The following is a 20,670-nucleotide window of genomic DNA, read 5'->3' on the forward strand; positions in this document are numbered from 1 at the left end:
AGGACATAATTCCAAATCACTGGGAATGCTGACAACTTTTTTTGTGGTTAGAACGTACATATAAAATCTTCTTTAGCTCAAGCTTCTTGTTTTTAGCATTTTCCATAAACTAGAGAATTTCTGAAATAAGCTTCATCAAAATTACTGATTTCATGAACATACAGTAGCTGCTGATGGTTTCTTTCGTTTCATATTCATGCATGCACTGGCCTGGGAACTTGCTTGCATGATTTGGGTTTAATTTGTCCTCTTAGATGGAACAGTCACAGGAAATCAGTACAGTACACTATGTTGCCTTTTCTGGAATGGGGAATTTCCATGCATAATAAAGAAATGAGTTCTCGAAACTTATCACAAAGCTTTATCACACAGTTTTACAGCTTTTGTAGTTTCTTCCTCAATCAAAACACATAAAACTGTCTCAGCTGTAAAATATATCATCAGAATAGTATTTTTAAATCATGCGATATATTCTGGGTACATCCTTATGCAAACACATTTTTCATTCTGTCCAAAAATGGACACGATCGCCTTTGGTGGGTGCCTCAGAAAGGAGGAGTTACTGATGTGTTGTAAGATAACACAAGGTCATATAAACTATAAAAGGCTCCTCCATTAAACATCAGTGTTAAAGTAGTGATAACCTTGGTTAGGTTTTTTGGTCATAGTGAGCAAACAAAGCAACATGCAAATCTTAAAGTTATTGGTTCTTTTGGTGTCTATGTTGGGGATGACTGGCGGTGCAGGTATGTCAGTGAATTTCAATTCTAAATGTATATATTTTTTAAATAATTTAATTTAGATTTTATAAATATGTCATTAGGTTATTTCAAAAGACACCAACTCGAATAACACATTTGTTCTGAAATTAGTGCCTTCTGAATTGGTCATTTTTAGTGAGGCCAAAATTTTGGAAATAAAACTTATTTCAGGGGCATAAAGCAGAATGTACTGACTGTACTTTACTATAGTTGTTTCAAGTGTCTTAAATTCTAAGGCTATTCATTGTCTGAATGTTGACAGATTCAACTGTTGAAGTAACCTTTCAATTAGCGGTTTTCTTTCACGTTTACAACCGTTAGAATAATGTGTGGTAACTTTTCATGAAATTTTCTACTTCCCTAAAATGGTGGTTTCAAGCCACATTGCTCTACACTAACATTCTTCTTTAACAACAATAAACTAACTCACAAAATATCTGAGTTTAAAGCCTTATTCTAATGTGAGGCGTGTTCTTTGAAATATGCTATCAGACTTTAAAACAGTAGCCTTTTTTTAATATATATAGTAAACATGCCAGGACACAGAAAAGATCACAGAAAATGCTATTCCTACATAGAAAAATTACCCTACTGTAAAAAAATATATAAATATATATACTTAGATTTCCCACTATGATTCCAGCTCAGTTGTCAGCTGATTCCAAATCTTTTGTAGGGAGATGCACAGTGTTGATTCTGCTTAATGATCACACAATCTGTCAAATTACCCAGTTTGGGGGGAACTGCCATATGGTCTATTACCGCTGGCCCACAAACTTTCAGCAGGTTAAGAAATACATTGCAACATGAATTACTAAAGTGCTGTAGTCCACAGACCAGTATATATTCCAAATTTCATTGTGGGGTTTATCATATTTTTATTCTTATAAGTCTTTTTCATTTAATTTCCTTCTCTTTTTTCTTTTTAATTAGTAGTTTTCTTAATCTGTGAGGTTTTGTTTTTGACATGCGCTTATCATTCTTGAGGTCCATTGTCAGAGATCTGAAGCATATGGTTAGACAGCATTTAAATATTTGTTTATTGTGCAAATAGAGTACTAAAAGTAGGCTGGTACTAACATGCTCCAGTTTAGCTGCAATAGTAAAACTTCAAGTCTGTCATGTCATAAACCTGAATTGCTCTTTCAGAGTGGTGCTATAAATCTCAGGTTTCCTGTGACAACAAATGCAAGGGTGAGTTCTGATCATTATTATACAAAAAAAAAAAAAAAAAAACTTTAAAAAATGGTATAAATGGTTTTCTCAAAAATTTTTTTAGCACACTGTTGTTAATCTATAGGGCCGGATGAATGGAAGGACATATCACCAACCTGTGGGAACAGAAGCCAGTCACCTATTAACATTGTAACAAAAAGAGTGGAGAGTATCCACCTGGCACCCCTCAGTCTTCAAGGTTACCAACATGTTTTCCAAAGCATTATCACAAATAATGGTCACACAGGTGAGAAATTAATCAGAAAAAATCCTAATGAGTAGATGAGTTCATATTGTAAACTGACTGAAAATATCCAGAAAAATCTGTCATCACAATTACAGTTCATTGAAAAATCTCACACTCCTCAGAATTTGCAACTGGGTGATACATTAACATTTATTTTCTTGTGGAAAAAACACAACCATTTTCTAATCTATATTATAGCTGAATACATACTGAAATCTGTAGTTCAGAACACTTATTGAATACAGTATGTGCTAGGTTTTGTGATACACCACTGAATATTTCCATGAGAAACCCATGCCATTTCCTATGTGACTTTGGCTTTCCCATCACAGCAAAACTATGTTGTCATTTATGTTACCAATTTTGTGACATAGAAAAATGAATAGTATGAAAAGGTTCTGTTGATTAGTGTTTTTACGTCTTTGATTAGTGTTTATTGTTACTGGTTGTCTGGATGGTTCACTTAAATTGGTAGCTTAAAATAATCACTAAAGTGAGTTAAGGAGCTAATCACTATTTCTCTATCCCCAGTCAAGTTTAACTTGTCAGGTGATGCTGTGATTGATGGTGCAGGATTCAAGGAACCTTACAAAGCAATGGAAGTCCATTTTCATTGGGGCAAGAATGGTGGGCCAGGATCAGAGCATACTATCGATGGAGAGCAGTACCCTATGGAGGTGTACACACACACAAACACACACACACACACACACACACACACACACACACACACACACACACAAACTCTCTCTCTCTTTCTCTCCCTCTCTCTCTCTCACCACTCACTTTAATAGGAACATTACGCTAATACTAGGGGTAGGGCCTCCATTCGCAGCATGGGTTGCACAAGATGTTGGAAACATTCCTTTGAGATTCTGGTCCATGTTGACATGATTGCATCATGCAATGCCTGCAGATTTTTGGGGTGTACTTTCATACTGCAAATTCTACTGCATGCCAAACCGCCCATCTGGCACCAACAATCATGCCACGGTCAAAATCCCTGAGATCACATTTTTCCCCATTCTGATGCTTGATGTAAACATTAATTAGCCAGAACTGCTGGCCTGTATCTGGATGATTTTATGCATTGCACTGCTGCCACATGATTGGCTGAATAGATGTAGATGTACAGGTGTTCCTAATATAGTGCTCTGCAAGTGTATCTAGTGGCAAGAAAAAGTATGTGAACCCTTTGGAATTATGGTTTGCACTTTTATAGCGCCTTTTAACCTTAGCGGTTCACTTTTTTTCATTCACCAATTCATACACACTCACACACAAATGGCAGCTGAGCTGTTATGGTATGTGTATATATGGTATATATATATATATATATATATATATATATATATATATATATATATATATATATATATATATATAGAGAGAGAGAGAGAGAGAGAGAGAGAGAGAGAGAGAGAGAGAGAGAGAGATCATGGTGCATTAATTTAATAGATGAGTGTCTTTGTCTTCACAGATGCATATTGTTCACATAAAGAAAAATTATAGCTCTGTTGAAGAGGCTGTTAAAGATCCATCTGGACTAGCGGTTTTTGGATTTTTGTACGAGGTTTGTTTGCTTGTTTGTTTGTTTAAATAAAACAACCCACACTGTACGGTGTCCACAAAGTATATTATTATTTATTACTTTTACAAATGCTTTCATGATGATGAATTAAGTCATGCCAAATCTTTACCACATCAGGAAATAATGAATTATATACTCATATATCAATAGCCAGTTGAGTATTAACATCTTGCTAGCTCATTCTTTTAATCATTGCTGCATCTGGAAATAGTAAATCATATAGTCATATATATCAGTAACCTTAATAATAAATATTACAGTTAAGTACTAATTCCTCATTAGTGTCACAGATTTCCCCTTGTGCTGAATGCAGGAGCATTTACCACGTATGAACTGCCTGAAGCACGACAGAGAGTGTTTCTGGGTTGACACTGACTTTTACTATGACACATGTTTTGTTTTGGTTTCTGTCCTCTCTCCGCCCCTGTTATGTGATTGGTTCATTCCTAATGTCTCAGCTGTTCTCGTGTCCACCTTTGATTACGTTTAGCATTTAAACCCCTCATGTGTCTTTGTTCAGCTCGAAGTATTGTGTTTCTGTGTTTTCCTCCAGACCCATACCAAGCCTTTATTCCGCGTTTCTTAGTTTCTTGATCCTGTTTTGGTCCTTGTGTTTTCGATTCTTGCTCTTGATTTGTCTGCCTGTCTATAATTTTAATTATAATTCATATAATGAATAGCAAAATTAATAAAGAACATTTACATTAAAAACTTTTCATACACAATGTAGATTAAAGCAGTATAGACCAACTTTTTTTTTATTTTATTTATTTATTTTTTACTTTGAGACAACATGATCAAAATCAAATCTATTCAAACCCATGGTAAGGACTGTGGCATACAGTATGCTGATAAGCGTAATTATTAAGGCCTCTCTTGTAATTGTTTTAAGAGTTGATTTTCTAACACTGTATTATAAACTTGTTTCATGCCAGAGGTGTTAATGTTAAAGTTAAAGACTATTTGTATAATTAATGGATATTAATTTATGACACAGTTGGCTGTTACTGTATATGCTTCATTATTTCCTGATGTGATAAGGAATAAGGAAGTGTATGAATTAATTCAGCATTATGTAAGTATTAATTAAACATTAAATATGTTTATTTTTGGACCATATAGTAAATGCTTTAAGGTGTTTATGAGTTATTTGAAAATTATCAAATTTAAATAAATTTGTGATGGAATTTTTATGTCAAAGCAGTTGTTGTCCTTTCTTATCTCACAGGAATCAGACCGTGAAGACAATAAATATGATTCCATCATAAATGCTCTGTCTGACGTCAGATTCCCTGGTAAATCTCACATATTTATATGGGTTCATTCATTATCATGCTGCTTTGGCTGTTTTTCTGAGGATCATATCTCTTTATAATGTTTTATGGCATTTATATGGCATTTATAGAGAACTAAATCAAAGTTCAAAGGCATGCTTTAGTACCAACTCAGTTACTGTTATGGCCTGAGGCTGACTGAATATTTTCATTGACTGGATTCATTTGCAGGCAACAAAACCGTACTGGCATCTGTGAATTTGAACATGCTTATTCCTCCCCACGATACATTGATGCGCTACTTCCGCTACAGCGGTTCTCTGACCACACCTGACTGTGCAGAGTCAGTCATTTGGACTGTATTTGAAAGCACCATTAAGCTTAGCAAGAAGCAGGTAAGTTGTGGTTGATGTTTTTAACCCAACTCAGTCTCACACAAAATTGATGAGTTGCTACTAGTGATCGCAACTAAAAATCATCCCGACATATCAGCTTATAGAATATTTTGCCACCCTTGGCTCTTCAAACAAACAAACAAAACAAAAAAGTACACAGTACCTGGACTGAGAACCTAGCCCAGTAGTTTTCAATATGCTGAGTGTCCCATTTCTTACATTTTTGCACATTTTCTTGTCTTCATTAGGTGAGTCAATTGTGTTACTCTGCGAAAACATTAAAATAAGCAAAGAATTACAGTATGTCTCCCATTCCCTAGATCTGATTGAGTATCATTGACCTGCAACTAATATGTGAAGTTCTGAGTTCATTTGTCCAGCCAGTTGACTTTAATGTCCCTTATTCCACAGCTGTCTACATTCTCTGAACTCTGGTTTGAAAACGGAACTGCCATGACTGATACGTTTCGCCCTGTGCAGCCACGCAATGGTCGAACAATCTTTTATTCCAGAAGCAATATTGCATCTGTCAGCACAGTACTGGTTGTTAGTACTTTAATCATTACTTTTTTGACTCTTTAGGAAAAAAGGATATGAAGTCTAGTGTCACTGATTAGACAATTTGAATGTCCAGTGCTTTTTTATTTGAACAACCAAAGTCTTTGTTACAGTCAACAATATTCAGATGTTCTTCTATCCAGCTTTTTGTAGCATTGTTTTTACCATGTGTTTAGGACAATTGTGTAGTGTTTTATAATAGAGATAGAATATATAGATAAAAGCACACCTATATATTCAAAGGGAAAGTTTATCTTATAGCCAACAGAAGATTATGAAATAAAATATTCTATGTTCTAAGTTTCTTCCTGTTTAAAAAACACAAGTTGAAAACGTTATTGATCTGAAAAATACAGGCACAACAAATTTGGGTTTGGCATGCACAATACATGTAAACCTGAGTGCAAAACTTTGCATGGTTTATGGACAATACGTTATACCTCTATTACCTTGTTTATTGTTTAAATGCTTTTCATTGTCTAATTGTCAACGAATTCCAATTCAGAAGTTATCATTTATGGCAAACTCAAAAGTTTGGATGTCCTTAGATATTCCCTACTGTCAAATTACGTGCCTACCTTCACAATTGTTGGGTTGAGGACTAAAGGTTAAAAGTCATAACAGGGAGGTTAAATGATATAAAACAGTGGTGAGATGGAGAATAATATATATATATATATATATATATATATATATATATATATATATATATATATATATATATATATATAAAATTATTATTATGTAAACATCATTGTGCCAGTTAAAACCCAGAGTTAGTCTTAGCAACTACAGCAAAATGCTGTAAAAAAAAAAAAAATAAATAAATAAAAATAAAAAAAATTAAAATGGCAAGTGGTTTTCATTGCTACATTTTTTTCTGCAAACAAACAGAAATGAAACTCAACCAATTTTATGATTCACACTATGTTATATACCATTGTTGTTGACATTTTTTTTGTTAAAAAAAAGAAAAATAATTAAAATTTCAATACATTTTTGATTGTAGGATTTTCTCATGTTAAACCAAATGTACTAGAAAACAGTTCATTATTGAAAATTCTGTTTGTTTTATTTGATTATTTTTTTAAAAGAAATGTGTTTTACATGTGTAAATCCTATAGTTAAAAAGTTATTGAATTGTAATTTTTCTTTTAAAAAACAATAGACCATAATCTTGGTAAAATCTTACTCAGTTACCCAAATGTGGGACGCTGCAGGTCAGAGTAATGGGTGTGTCTAAAGGTATGGGCATGACTAAAGTTATGGGCGTGTCTACAGGTCTTTTCAATTGGTCGCAAAAGCTGTCTGTTTCACCGAAAGGCGGGCCGTAAGCTTAAATACTACTGGCCAACAGGTTTATTAACAGGAAGTGACATGTCTGACGTGGACAATGGGTGTGTACCTTGTAGTCACTATCCCTAAGCTTATTTCTCTCCCTTTTTTTTTTTGTAAAAATGGTGTTAATGACAATAAAAATATTAAATATAAATTTATCTTCGGAATTTCTTTCTGTTAACTGAGACGGCATGGCGCAGGTTACTGATGTCATCACCAGTGCACGTTTGTTTTGGTCTTGGTGTCCAAGCAGTTCATTCGGGGCACCCTTGATGAGGATCAGAGATGATCAAAAACAAATTACAATTATTATTTGAAGGATACTAATATCTCTTAAAAGAGGTATGCTAAGTTCAAAATTTGCTTTCTTGTCTATTACCATTGTACTGACTGCACATAATAGCAAAAACATATCTGTTATAGAAATGGCAATTTCTACTGTTTAACTTTTAATACAACTATGATTTACAACTGTTTATTTCTCTGTAATTTCACAGCGAGTGCATGCAAACTAAAAACGTGAAAGTTTTGTCTGAGAAGTAATAAAGCAATGGAAATACTGGAAATGTTGATCATAAAACACTGCAACATTAAGCACAGGATTATTAAAAGGTAGACTGCTGCTTCTAGGTGACTGAGAACTATTTAGTAACCTCCTATTAATTGGCATTATGTAATTTAGCAAACTCACAATTTTAACAAGTAAAACATTTATTAAATTATCAATGGCGGTAGTGTGGGATATGTGTTCACAAGTCATTTTGAACAGTTTTAGACAAATCCAACATTCAAATACACTCACTGACATTCACACCATAGTAGCAGTCCATAGAACAAAAGCCACCAAATTCTATCATTGAATAAAATACTGTGAGCACGCCTTTCTTTCCATGGCCACAGTATCCCACAGTGTTTTTGTAGATTTTCAACTTTGAATGTGTAAGAAATTACAGACTGCCTCTCAGCACATTCCACCCCGAACTGTGTTAGGATAAGCTTGCTCCCTAAAAAGGCAGAATTATCAAAGGGACGATTTATCTCAGTCCCAGCAATATGCATATAATACCACCTAAAGTGACATTCACACAGTTATAGCATGGGTGTGGCCGTGGGACATCAAGAACCATCTCTGAACAATGGGCTATGTGACCGTAATTAGCATTCAGAAAGACATCTGTCTCCATATCCCTACCACCTCACCATTTGGGGTCAAACCTGTAAAAACATCTGTACTGTGAGAACAGAATGTGATCACATCAAATGTTATCCTTAATTTGCATTTAGAATGAAACTTCATTTACATTACATACAGAAAACCTGGTTTGAAACACAGTATAAAAATTATGTGCTGATATTATTGCTTATAATTGAGAGATTAGCTTCAGCGGGGTTTAACGGGAGATAATTTTAAAATATATTCATCTGTACTGGGCACGGTGGCTTAGTGGTTAGCACATTCGCCTTACAACTCCAGGGTTGGGGGTTCCCTCCGTGGCCCTGTGTGTGCGGAGTTTGCATGTTCTCCCCGTGCTGTGGGGGTTTCCTCTGGGTACTCCGGTTTCCTCCCCCAGTCCAAAGACATGCACGGTAGGCTGATTGGCATGTCCAAAGTGTCCGTAGTGTATGAATGGGTGTGTGAATGTGTCTGTGATTGTGCCCTGTGATGGATCGGCACCCTGTCCAGGGTGTACCCCTCCTTGTGCCCGATGCTCACTGGGATAGGCTCCAGTTTTCCCCGTGACCCTGAAAAGGATGAGCGGTTTAGAAGATGGATGGATGGATGGATTCAGTTGTACTTGGTTCGAGTCTGCAGTTAATCTCCGGTGGCTGCGTGTGAGTGATGTCACTTTCACTTCCCCACCCACCCTAATTGGCAGGTTTCTCTGCAAGGCATGGGAAATGTAAATGCAAAGGGATTTGCGATTCTGTTTGAATATTGTCCAGCTCCATACACCACACTGAGGAAATGAAATAGTAAATGGTGTAATTGCTATTGCTATTTCAATATGACAGAGTCATAATGCATAAGACACATTGTGTGAAATGCAAGTGCAAATGGACTTTGCGTTACCATTTGAAATTTAGCAGACAATGTACATTCGTGTAAATGAAAATGCAAACGGTAATACATGATTTGCATTTTCATTTCAATTATGTCACAATTTATGCATCCATAAATAGTAAATGCAACTGCAAATACAGTTTGCAATTGCTTTTGAATATTGTCTGCAAAATACCTCCATATAGAAGTTTCCTGGTTTCATCAAAAAGTACGCAAAAATGGTTCCCAAACACTCAGACGCCATCTGTTGGACATTTACAGACTTTTTTTATTTGCCAGTTGTGCTTTATGTACAAGGTTTGCTATATCATTCACCATTCTCATCTTTGATATGATGGATGTCGCAAATGCACAACAATTATTCAAAACTTTGTATCTTATCATGCTAATCAAATAATTTCACATTGTCCCATTCATTTTGTGAAGGGCATTGTGGGTTTTCTTTGTAAGTTGCATATTAGTTAGATTAAATATAAATAAGTACTATAGGTCCAAAATCACGTTTTAATATCTGCATGGAGATCCAAAAGGGACTGAAATTCTTGCTTTGAAGTGTTGACATTATATTATATTATGTTCACTTTTAATGCCAAGGCTTGCACCACTAAAACAGAAACTGCATTATAAAAGAATTGAATTTAATCACTTAATCACATTTTCACTCCGCTTTACCTGGTGGGGGTCCCAGTAATGAGGGGCATATTGTTAAAAATCATGGTAATTAGCAGACTACCTCAGCAAACACCCTGGACAGGGTGCCAGAACACGGAACATAAATATAAATAAACATCACAAAACAACAGCCTCAGAAACTACCACAAATGTGATCAGTGAGTGCACTACAGCCCAGTCAAGCTTGTATTCAAGGGCAATATGCCAAGATGTATACCACTTTTGGAAAAAAGAAATTTCCCTGGACAAAGAAAAAAAAATTATAGCCTTTCTTCCATGTCCTGACATGTTTATATTTGGGGAAAGCCAATGGAATCTCTTTAACCAGCAAGGTCTGTTGTCAAATGTTAAATATGCTAGTTGTCACTGCATGGACCTTTGAATCTTCTTGAGATTCCCATATTCAAAGAAGATACTTTCCATAAACACTACAGGAGAGAAGTACCCTTGAATACCACCAATGTGAAATCACCTCCATCCACAACTAATGGATCTTAATATAATTGCACCTCAACCTTTTGGAGCACAAAATAGATAGTTTGCCACTTTCGTCCCTCAAGTATGAAAATGGATGGAAATATTGCCAACACACACAATGCAGGATAGTTAATGAATCACTGATTTTTGAATCACATTAAACACTTGATATCAATATAATTATGTGTTTCTGTTGTTTTATCCATATCTATATGTGTGGAACAAATATGTACTGTTAATGTGTCAGGGCAGAGAGAGGGAAAAGAAATGCTCTTTGTTTCACCCAAACTGCAAGCTAGATAGAACCATGAGGGTCAGAAAAGGCCAAAAAATCCTACAAAGATCTCGCTTTGTATGTTCCTAATCTACCAGCATGTGAAACTGTATTTGCTTCTTTGTCGTTCTCACTTTACATGTTTTATTTTATTTTGCTAGTTTTATAAGAGGTTGTTTTTCTCTCATACAGATCATGTTTAGTCTGTGGTTTTGTGTTTCTTTTTTTGAAGCAACTTCATATTAGAATATGAAAAAGAACAAGGTCAAGAACATGGTTAATGTACAATTGCACAGCAGGGTCTTTAGCTTTACAACTAGTCCCACCTTTTTCCACCTGGACCAATTTTGTTCTATATAATAGAATGCAGGCTTGTTGTATAAACCATTGTAATATGCTATTATGCTCTTTTTTTTGTACCATCTGAATAAAGCTGCACATTGTTTCATAGCTCCTACTCTAAAAGTGAAAAGTACCAAAGGGCTTTGAGGGAGGAGTCTTGAGTAGGAATGGGTGTAGTTTTCACATCACACCATAATTTGAATGATCGTATGACTGGTGTTCCCTACTTCTTACCCGTCTGTGCAAAGAAAAGTGTATTATTATGGATTTAAGAGGATGCATAGCATTCTTTTGTTCTATTTTGCTTGATCTTTAGATTCCTTACAAATACAAAATCTGTCAATTTCTACATACAGTTTTGAATCTTTTTTGAACCAGCCAGTGTAGGTTTTTTATGTGTGCTTTCCTACACTCTACATATGTCTTCTGAACATGTGAGAGTCAGCTGACAAGAGATTGGATTTGCTGTGCTGGCTATTCTGATAGTCATTGAGTTGGAGGGCTGGTAGAAGGTATCAAACTTGGATTATCATTTTTGCAAAGAATGTAACCTTTTCCCATTTAATCCTTTTACTCTAGTGGCAAAGGTCTGAGAAGACCAAAGCTCAAACTCAGTGCATATTATAACTCCATTATATAGAATACAAATAACCTGACAATGTGTTTTTTCAACTTGCTTTATTTAGTGACAGTGTTGGATATTGGCAAATGTGCTGTTTACCATCACTGAGTTTTACAAAACAGTATACTTTAAATCATGTCTTTCTTATTGTACTAACAACTCTGATCATCATGACACAGGCTAACTACTAAGAAACAATTCCACTGATTTTGTTTCAGGTAGTTAAACCAAGGTTGTTGTGCCTTTGTTTTTTCTTCTACTCTTGTCATCTCTCTCCTTTGATCTTCTTCTCTTGGATTTTCTAGTTTTGAGAGGTAGCATGGATGGTGTGATAGTCTGTAGTCTAGAAGAGAAAAGCTGCCCAATGCTTGCCTCAGCACCCTTTGCCTGAGTAGCCAGATCAGTTGTAGCTGAACCTGTTGAGGTACTGGAAGCTATGGCTTCTCGCCTTGCCTTGATATCATCCTCCATTATGGATAAGTTGGACTTGGGTCGCCAAGCACTCTTTCTGACCCCAGTGCCCTTTAATGTTTTAAGTCGAATTTCACCAGACGTACCTGTTGTAGGTTTTTCTGCTGTGTTCTTTGGTCCATTATACTGTAGCCTCTGTGGTTCAGGAAATGGTTTAACAGTCAGCTCCTGAGTTGTGTCAGTCGGGAGAACTTTTGGTTCTTCTGTTGTTAAGGGATCTATGGGGGAGGGAGGGCTATACAGCTTCCGACTTTTCCTCCTCCCCCCTTTCTGCCTTGACCTCAGCTTTTTGGTTCCAACAATGGGTGTATTCTGTGCAGTGGCATTAAACGCAGATCCCTTTTCACGCAGGGACTCAACGTTGTGTGGAGCCTCCTCCCCTGGTAGACTGATGGGTGTGTGTTTTGTCAGACCTGCTAAGCTGGTGCTTTCAGTTTTACTCACAGCGGTGTTATCTGTCATCATATTGTGTAGGGTGCCTTTTACAGGGAGGAAAGTTGGAGTTCGATATCTCTGCTTCTTTTTTGGCACTCTTTGTCTTGGTATAGCAGTTGTAGGTTTGCTGGTGATAGTCAATGACACTGTGGAGAAGAGTTGCACAAATTCCATATCCTTGATTTGATTTTGTGGTCTTAACATTTTGCCATCTTGCTTTGCATCTGCAGCAGTGGTGGTGCTGACTTGTCTCTCGACAGGTGTCTTCTGATGCTCATCCCTCATCATCTTATTGGAGTACTGAAAATCTCCCACAGAACTGAATTTGCTGTTCATGAAGTTGTCGGTCTTGCTGACCCAGTCAAAATTCCCAGAGTCCTCCACAAAATTGTTCTTGTTGATGATGTCCTCTGCTCTGTTGGCAGAAGGAGCCCCGGTGACATTCCCATTGGCTTTTAGAACCCTGCCTGTGTTTTGTTTTCTCTTTTTCCCCTTCCCCTTTCCTCTTCTCTTCTTTGAGTCTTTTTTCTTTTTGCCTGCATTCTTCTTCCTCTTCTTATCTGAGTCCTGTGTTTCACCTGTGTTTCCACCATCATTTGATGAGCTTTGTGAAGTGGAAACTGTAGCAAGTACTTTGATGAAGTCCTCAGCTGCTGTGACAACATTTGTAAGTGAAGGCTCTTCTGTTGCAGGGTTTTTGGATCCTGAGGTGCTTGAGGTGCTTTCCGACTTCTGAATTTCTTCTTGCTTGCCTTCATCTATCTCAGATAATTTTGTCTTAGAAGGTGCTATGGTCAACACATCGATAACTTCAATGTCACCAAAATCGTAGGGCACTGAGTCTCTAATCACAGCAATAGGCACTTTGTCATATCTCTTACACCTTTATAATAAAAGAAAGCAATAATTACATATAGTCATATAGTATAGCAATCATATATCATGCAGAAGATACATATACGTTTTACTTACACTCCGTACCAGTGCCGCTCAACACATTGCTCCTCAAGGGAGAATTCAAAACAGGGAGCTTCAATCACGTTAAAGAAAGCCTGGCCAACCACCCGTGATGAAGTGTCATTAACCGCTCTCAGACACCGCTTCATTCTGCAGGATGACAATATTATTGATTTGTAATTTTTTCACAAGTACTGAACAGCTTCTTAACAAATAAGGTTACATGTAATTGTTACAGATTGAGTATGGAATAAACTCTTGGATGTGAACATTATATCAATTTCATATTTTATCCTTAGCTGTAATGCAGCATATATACTTCTCGATGGCTTGATGTTTTCCCTTCTCTAAATCGTCTGATTTGACTCATAAAAATCTTAATAATCATCTAATTACATAACTCCTGTGTGTTCAAACATGCAAAGCATGAAACTTTGTAAGCTTCCAGGGCTATATATAGTGAGCGAGGTTACTCACTCATCGTCGCAGTCACAGTGTGAAATGGAATGCCACTTAAAGTTGGTGAAGCCATATTTAGAAGAAAATGAGTGAATGACATGGGGACAGTGGTCATGCGTACGACAGCATTCATCCGTCTCAGCAAACTCTCCTGGAGAGGAGACATGAACAAGTCAAATAAGCGCAAAATAAGTCAAATGAGGGCAAAAATCAGAGGTGTATATAAATATAATAAACAAAATAAGATTTTTTTTTTTTTTTTTAAAGTAGTAAAGATAAATACAGGCTACTGATAAAAGGTCCATTCAATTGCTATATTTTAACAGCTGGACAAGTTTAAGAACTTGTCAATTCTTGTTTTTATATAAAGTGTATCATGAATCACCTATAAGTGTCTACTAAATGAATAAAGTCCACAGAATGTAAACATAACAAAAAAAAAAAAAAGGAAAAATAAAAAACCTTGATTATAATGATCCTCACCTAGTTGATCGTAGTTATCGGCGATGTTTCCTGCTCCACACCACAGAGTCCCGGGATAAGTGAAGCCCCGCTTGGATCTCCGCAAAGTGTGTCTGTCGCTTGCAGGGTATCTCCTGTCTTCAGTCTCTCGTCCTACACCCATAGATTTCCCATCGTCGGCTTTCTGAGGACTCAGCCCAACATGGCACCCCGAAGTGTCCGCACACGGAGTCGTATTGTGCAGAAAGTATGAAACGTGGCTCTCTTTTTCCGCGTCTAAAGCAGAAAGTTCGCCTTTAGCAAAGTCTCCGTCTACGTAAGACAGAAACAGGAAAAAAACTGACCACATGACCGCTCTGCACTTTCAGCACCACGGCTTCTGAGACAGCACCAGATCGGCCGGTCCTCAGATGCTCGAGTGAGCTGGTTTTAAAAGACTCCTGATCATGGGAGGGGTCTCGTCTCACACTTAATTTCCATCTTCCCATCATGAGACGAACTCTTTAACCTGTGTAAATCTGAAAAGCTGTTATTTAGCCTGTTGTGCGTGCAACACAGTGCAAAAAAAAAAAACGCCTAATGTAAAATGATTTAATTTAATTATTTACCTTACAAGAGCCCGATGTAATTCCTATCTGCAGATATACGGTGTCATTTTTAGAAACCGATTATTGTCACCTATTATTGCGAGTAGTAGGCCTATATGGACGCACGAGTAGCCTATTGTTTGCAAACCTGCGTCATGTTGTAAATGAGTTATTTATGAATGAATGAATGAATGAATGCGCGTCGTATGTGGTTTCCCAGGGCTGGGGGAGTTCACACTCGGATAATGAACTGAGAAATAGTACTTTGACCGAAAGTTACCCTTCATTCTTCACAAGCTCGAGATTTACTCTGTTGACGCGGCGAGGGGCGGGGCCTGTCACCGTCTCCACAGCAACAAGAGATGGGGTGATTCCTAAGGCCCAACGAGATTGAGCTTCACACACCACAAAGAAACAGTGACCTGATTTGGATTGGAGCCACACTGTTGTTGGTTTTGTTTTTTTTGTTTTTTAACTCTGGGGACTAAACATGGGCACAGACTAACCACCAGAGTAAACCAGTGTTTTAACCGACATCAAAGTTCTACTCATATCAGTTGCTATAGACAATTATTTATATCCTTTTGTCAGTGTAGAGCTATTCATTAGAACATATGTGCAAACTCCATACTACTCATTTTATTTTCCTTGTTTACTTTTCATGATTTTTTTTCATCCATCAAATAGTGTTGCAAAATCAATTTTCACTTATTTTTGCGGAATTATTATTATTATTTTTTTTTTTGAGCTGGTTTGCCATGGTTTGAGAGGATTTTAATCTCCATAACATCCATGGCAGTATATATATATATATATATATATATATATATATATATATATATATATATATATATATATATATATATAAGCAATGAATGACATAAATATGATTCCTTTTTGTTGAGAAGCAATACACACTGCCACACCCTCTTACACACAACTGTAGTTTTGACATATAATAGGCCTATTTGGTCAGTGTTTTTTTTTTTTTTAAATAACTTTGAACAATGGTTCAAGAGATACCATCAAACTGGCAACTTGTGTTTCTATCCCTTGAACCACGTTTTTAAATGTAGGACTGTAATGCAGTGAAAAATGCAATTACATCTCAGAAAGGACAACTGAAACGATGAAGGTACATTTGTTCGAATGCAAATAGTCTGTGCACAACATTCAAATTGTTGTTATGTCTAGGATGTAACAAGCAGCTGCACTGAAGAAGTCCTTTTTATGGTCTACAGATACTCCAGACCCATAATCTATATAAGGGGGATCTGGAGAAACATAAACCATAACATTTTAGTAACATATATGCTATTAAGAGAAACATTTAGTAGGCTAGTAACTTTTACATGACTATACCGTGCATTGTAGCCTTGCATAAGTGTTCACACACACCCTGACTGGTCACATTAAAAGAAACACATGTACCCCTGCTTATTCATGCAATTATCCAATCAGCCAATTCTGTGGCAGCGGTGCAATGCATAAAATCATAATAATGTGTATATATAAAACGTTGTGGACAAAAGTCCTTCAGATGTGTAAACAGATTGCTTCTGAGGCTGCAGCGAAAGTCACTTGAGCATTTCTAGCATTTGCAGATACACCAATCAGCCAAATCAATTTAACTTTAAAACCACCTGCTAATATTGTGTAGGTCCCCCATGTGCTATACCAAAACACCTCTGACCCATCAAGGCATGGACTACACAATACTGTGTTTGCTGTGGTATCTGGCACCAAGATGTTAGCAGTAGATTCTACACTACCTGGCCAAAAAAAAACGTCCAAAATAAAATGCTGTTACTTTCACTATTAAACATAACGTGTTGATAATATCGATTTTTTTATGTGACTTCACCAAGTGTGTTAAAGCTCTCTGATGGTGATAATTCAAGATTTTTTTTCTGATCACATTTCTTCCTCAAAGATAACAGTTCACCACTCTCCTTTCAGGTTTTAATAATGCGTTGGACAGTTCTTAACCCAATTCCAGTGATTTCAGCAATCTCCTTAGGTGTTTTCTTTGCTTGTTGCAGGTCAATAATTTGCCCCTTCTGAAACACAGTAACATCTTTTCCACATCCATGGGATATGTCCTCCAACAGGGTTGTTTAGGAAATCAGATGCTACACACTGCATTAGTTGAGGTTAAAAGGAATTGTTGCCAGCTGAAACATACTGTATTAATCACTGCAATAATGATCCAGTCATAGGCTCTTAAGTATTTGCTTATTTAAAACCAAACTGCGACCTTTTTTTGGCCAGGCAGTGTATAAGTCCTGTAAATTGCAAGGTGGGGCCTCCAGACTTGTTTGTCCAGCACATGCCACAGATGCCCGATCAGATTGAGATCTGGGGAATTTAGAGGTCAAGTCAACACCTTGAACTCTTTGTCATGCTCGACAAATCATTCCTGAACAATTTTTGCAATGTTGCAGGGAGCATTATCCTGCTGAAAGAGGCCACTGTCATTAGGGAGTATTTAATTGCCATGAAGGGGTGTACTTGGTCTGCAACAGTGTTTAGGTAGGTGGTACGTGTCAAAGTAACATCCACATGAATACCAGGACCCAAGTTGTCCCAGCAGAACATTGCCCAGAGCATCACACTTCCTCCGCCAGCATGCCTTCTTCCTGGTGCCATCTCCTCTCCAGGTATGTGATGAACATGCACCCAGCCTCCACATGATGTAAAAGAAAATTTATTCATCAGACCAGGCCACCTTCTTTGTTGCTCCATGGTCCAGTTCTGATGCTCACGTGCCCGTTGTAGGTGCTTTTGCCCGTCGACAGGGGTCAGCATGGGCACTCTGACCGGTCTGCGGCTACACTGCCCCATACACAGCAAGCTGTGATGCACTGTGTGTTTTGACAACTTTTTCAGCAATTTGTGTTACAGTAGCTCTTCTGTGGGATTGGTCCAAACAGGCTAGCCTTTGCTCCCCACATGTATCAGTGAGCCCTGGACGTCCATGGCCCTGTCCCTGGTTCACCGGTTGCCCTTCCTTGGACCACTTTGGGCAGGTACTAACCACAAGATCCATTGTTTTTGAGTTGTCTAGCCATCACAGCTTGGCCCTTGTCAAAGTCGCACAGGTCCTTACGCTTGCCCATTTTTCCTGCTCCTAACACATCAACTGTGATAAGTGACTGTTCACCTGCTGCCTAATATATCCCACCCTGTTACAGGTGGCAGTGTAACAAGATAATCAATGTTATTCACATTCATAGTGCACAGTCATAGAAGTGCCATATTCTTTTTGATATTTTTTCCAGTACTTTGTCTCATAATTGTTCTCATATATTTGGTCATCATGATGCTGTTTGTATAGCAAACTGCAGGAGGGCAGCAATGTTCTTTTTGGAGAGCAGTGGCTTTCTCCTTTCTCCTATTGTTGTTCAGTGTTCTTTTGATGGTGGCATAATGAACATTAACATCAGCCAATGTGAGAGAGGCCTTTTGCTGCTTAGATGTTACTCTGGGTTCCTTTGTGACCTTGTGGACTATTACACGTCGTGCTCTTGGAGTGATCTTTGTTGGTCTCCACTCCTGGGGAGGGTAACAATGGTCTTAAATTTCCTCCATTTGTACACAGTCTGTCTGACTGTGGATTGGTGGAGTCTAAACTCTTTAGAGATGGGTTTGTAACCTTTTCCAGCCTGATGAGCATCAACAACTCTTTTTCTAAGGTCCTCAGAAATCTCCTTTGTTCATGCTATGATACAATTCCACAAACAAGTGTGTGAAGATCAGACTCTGATAGATCCCTGTTCTTGAAAAAAAAACAAAAAAAACAGGGGGCTTGCTTACACCTGCTTGTCATCCCATTGATTGAAAACACCTGACTCTAATTTCACCTTCAAATTAAACTGATAATCCTAGAGGTTCACATACATTTGCCACCCACAGATATGTAATATTGGATTATTTTCTTCAATAAATAAATGACCAAGTATAATATTTTTGTCTCTTTTGTTAATTGGGATCTTTGTCTACATTGAGGACTTGTGTGAAAAGCTGATAATGTTTTAGGTCATATTTATGCCGATATATAGAAAATTCTAACAAACTCTCAAGCACCACTGTATGTTACCAGAACTAATTTAGGTTTTACGGCAGTGAGGTTAATACTTATGCTATCACAATTTCTCAATTATTTATTTGTAAATAATTTAGCAAATTATAGTGTATAAAAATCATATAAAAAATAGCACAGTAGAAGCTCAAGAGTTAAGTTTCTGCAGTATAATGCCCTCAAGCCATGCTCTTAACCCCCAACTGCTCAGCCATGCTTGAACTGAATTATGTCTCATTTGGAATTTGCTTCAGAATAAGCAAGAAATTAACTAATGTGATTGTTATATTACACAATATCAATAGTTTAAATGTGTTGAAGAACTTGTGCAAATTGATAGAAGTATATTATGATTGTTTGCTAAGTGTTTTGAAAACTTCTCAGTCTACAGTAGCTGTTCACAAAAGACCATTATGTTCTGTTACTAGAAGCTAGTATAAGATTATATGGTCTAGAATATCTGAGTAATCTTGTGACATATAAAATGAAATGTAGCTGAACAGTTACAGTTAAGCATGTTAAACTTTGCAGGAACGCTGTGGACTGATGCACATCGTTCTTGCAGGTCCCCCAACTAGAGCCACATTAAAGTGGAAAATAAGCGTCTCTGACAGACTCAGTGTTTTGTTCTGCTCTCTAAAAATTTGTGTAATGCGCATTGTGGGCAATAAGCTTGTGCACAATGGAATCTGGGAGGCAGAAACAAATGATGAAATATCAGCAGAGGCAAACAGCCCACACTCTTGGCAAACCCCCTAAATTAACATAGGCTTATTTAATGCTTGCTAATACATTTATATGAATCTGCTGGACTTACTACCCAAGCAAGTTAATCCACTTGAATTCCTCTAATAAAACTTTAAAGTTCACTAAAACCATGCTGTGTTCTGTGAAGCTTTAATTTTCAGAACATATAAAGGCGCATACTTTATTCATGTACTTGTGACTTTATTATTTTATTTTATTTTTTCTTGTCTATCTCTCTTCCTGTCCCCAGAAGGTCCATGAAGCATAGCCAGTGATATCTTTTTTATTTAGTTATGGCTGTGGATATCACAACCTAATATTATTATTTTTTTAATTATATTTAATATATATTATTGTCTGTCACATAAGAAGGTTGAAGACAGATGCAAGTGCAGAAAAGAGCTTTATTAAAGAGAGGCATACAGACAAATCCAAAACGTGAATCAGAGTCATGGTCAAAAACATGCAAATGGTCAGGTGATTGGTAAATGGGCAGAAACGAGGCAAGGCAAAACACAAAATGAGAAATTATAAGCAAGATCAAAAACCATGAAACAAAACACGAGGAACAAAGGCCTGACATGGTGTAAACACTCAATACTTCGCACTGAACATAGACACACAAGGAGTTTAAATTGTTGTG

The 20,670-nt window shown here is 37.0% G+C and overlaps 2 protein-coding genes across 2 annotated transcripts; one reads left to right on the forward strand and one right to left on the reverse strand.

Moving 5' to 3' along the window:
• The first annotated feature begins 605 nt into the window (after positions 1–605).
• On the forward strand, positions 606–6,341 carry ca4b (carbonic anhydrase IV b). The gene is made up of 8 exons (XM_017491416.3): positions 606–746; positions 1,911–1,955; positions 2,062–2,223; positions 2,755–2,900; positions 3,704–3,796; positions 5,043–5,109; positions 5,320–5,483; positions 5,895–6,341. The coding sequence occupies exons 1-8, from the start codon at positions 686–688 to the stop codon at positions 6,063–6,065; spliced, it is 909 nt and encodes a 302-aa protein (XP_017346905.1). The 5' UTR covers positions 606–685; the 3' UTR covers positions 6,066–6,341.
• A 5,531-nt stretch (positions 6,342–11,872) lies between these two features.
• Positions 11,873–15,039, reverse strand: proca1 (protein interacting with cyclin A1). Its single transcript, XM_017491415.3, has 4 exons — positions 14,634–15,039; positions 14,169–14,301; positions 13,707–13,841; positions 11,873–13,617 (listed from the first exon to the last, which is right to left on the reverse strand). The coding sequence occupies exons 1-4, from the start codon at positions 14,959–14,961 to the stop codon at positions 12,051–12,053; spliced, it is 2,163 nt and encodes a 720-aa protein (XP_017346904.1). The 5' UTR covers positions 14,962–15,039; the 3' UTR covers positions 11,873–12,050.
• Positions 15,040–20,670: the final 5,631 nt, after the last annotated feature.

This window comes from Ictalurus punctatus, chromosome 17 (assembly GCF_001660625.3).
Source record: "Ictalurus punctatus breed USDA103 chromosome 17, Coco_2.0, whole genome shotgun sequence".
Lineage (NCBI taxonomy): Eukaryota > Metazoa > Chordata > Actinopteri > Siluriformes > Ictaluridae > Ictalurus > Ictalurus punctatus.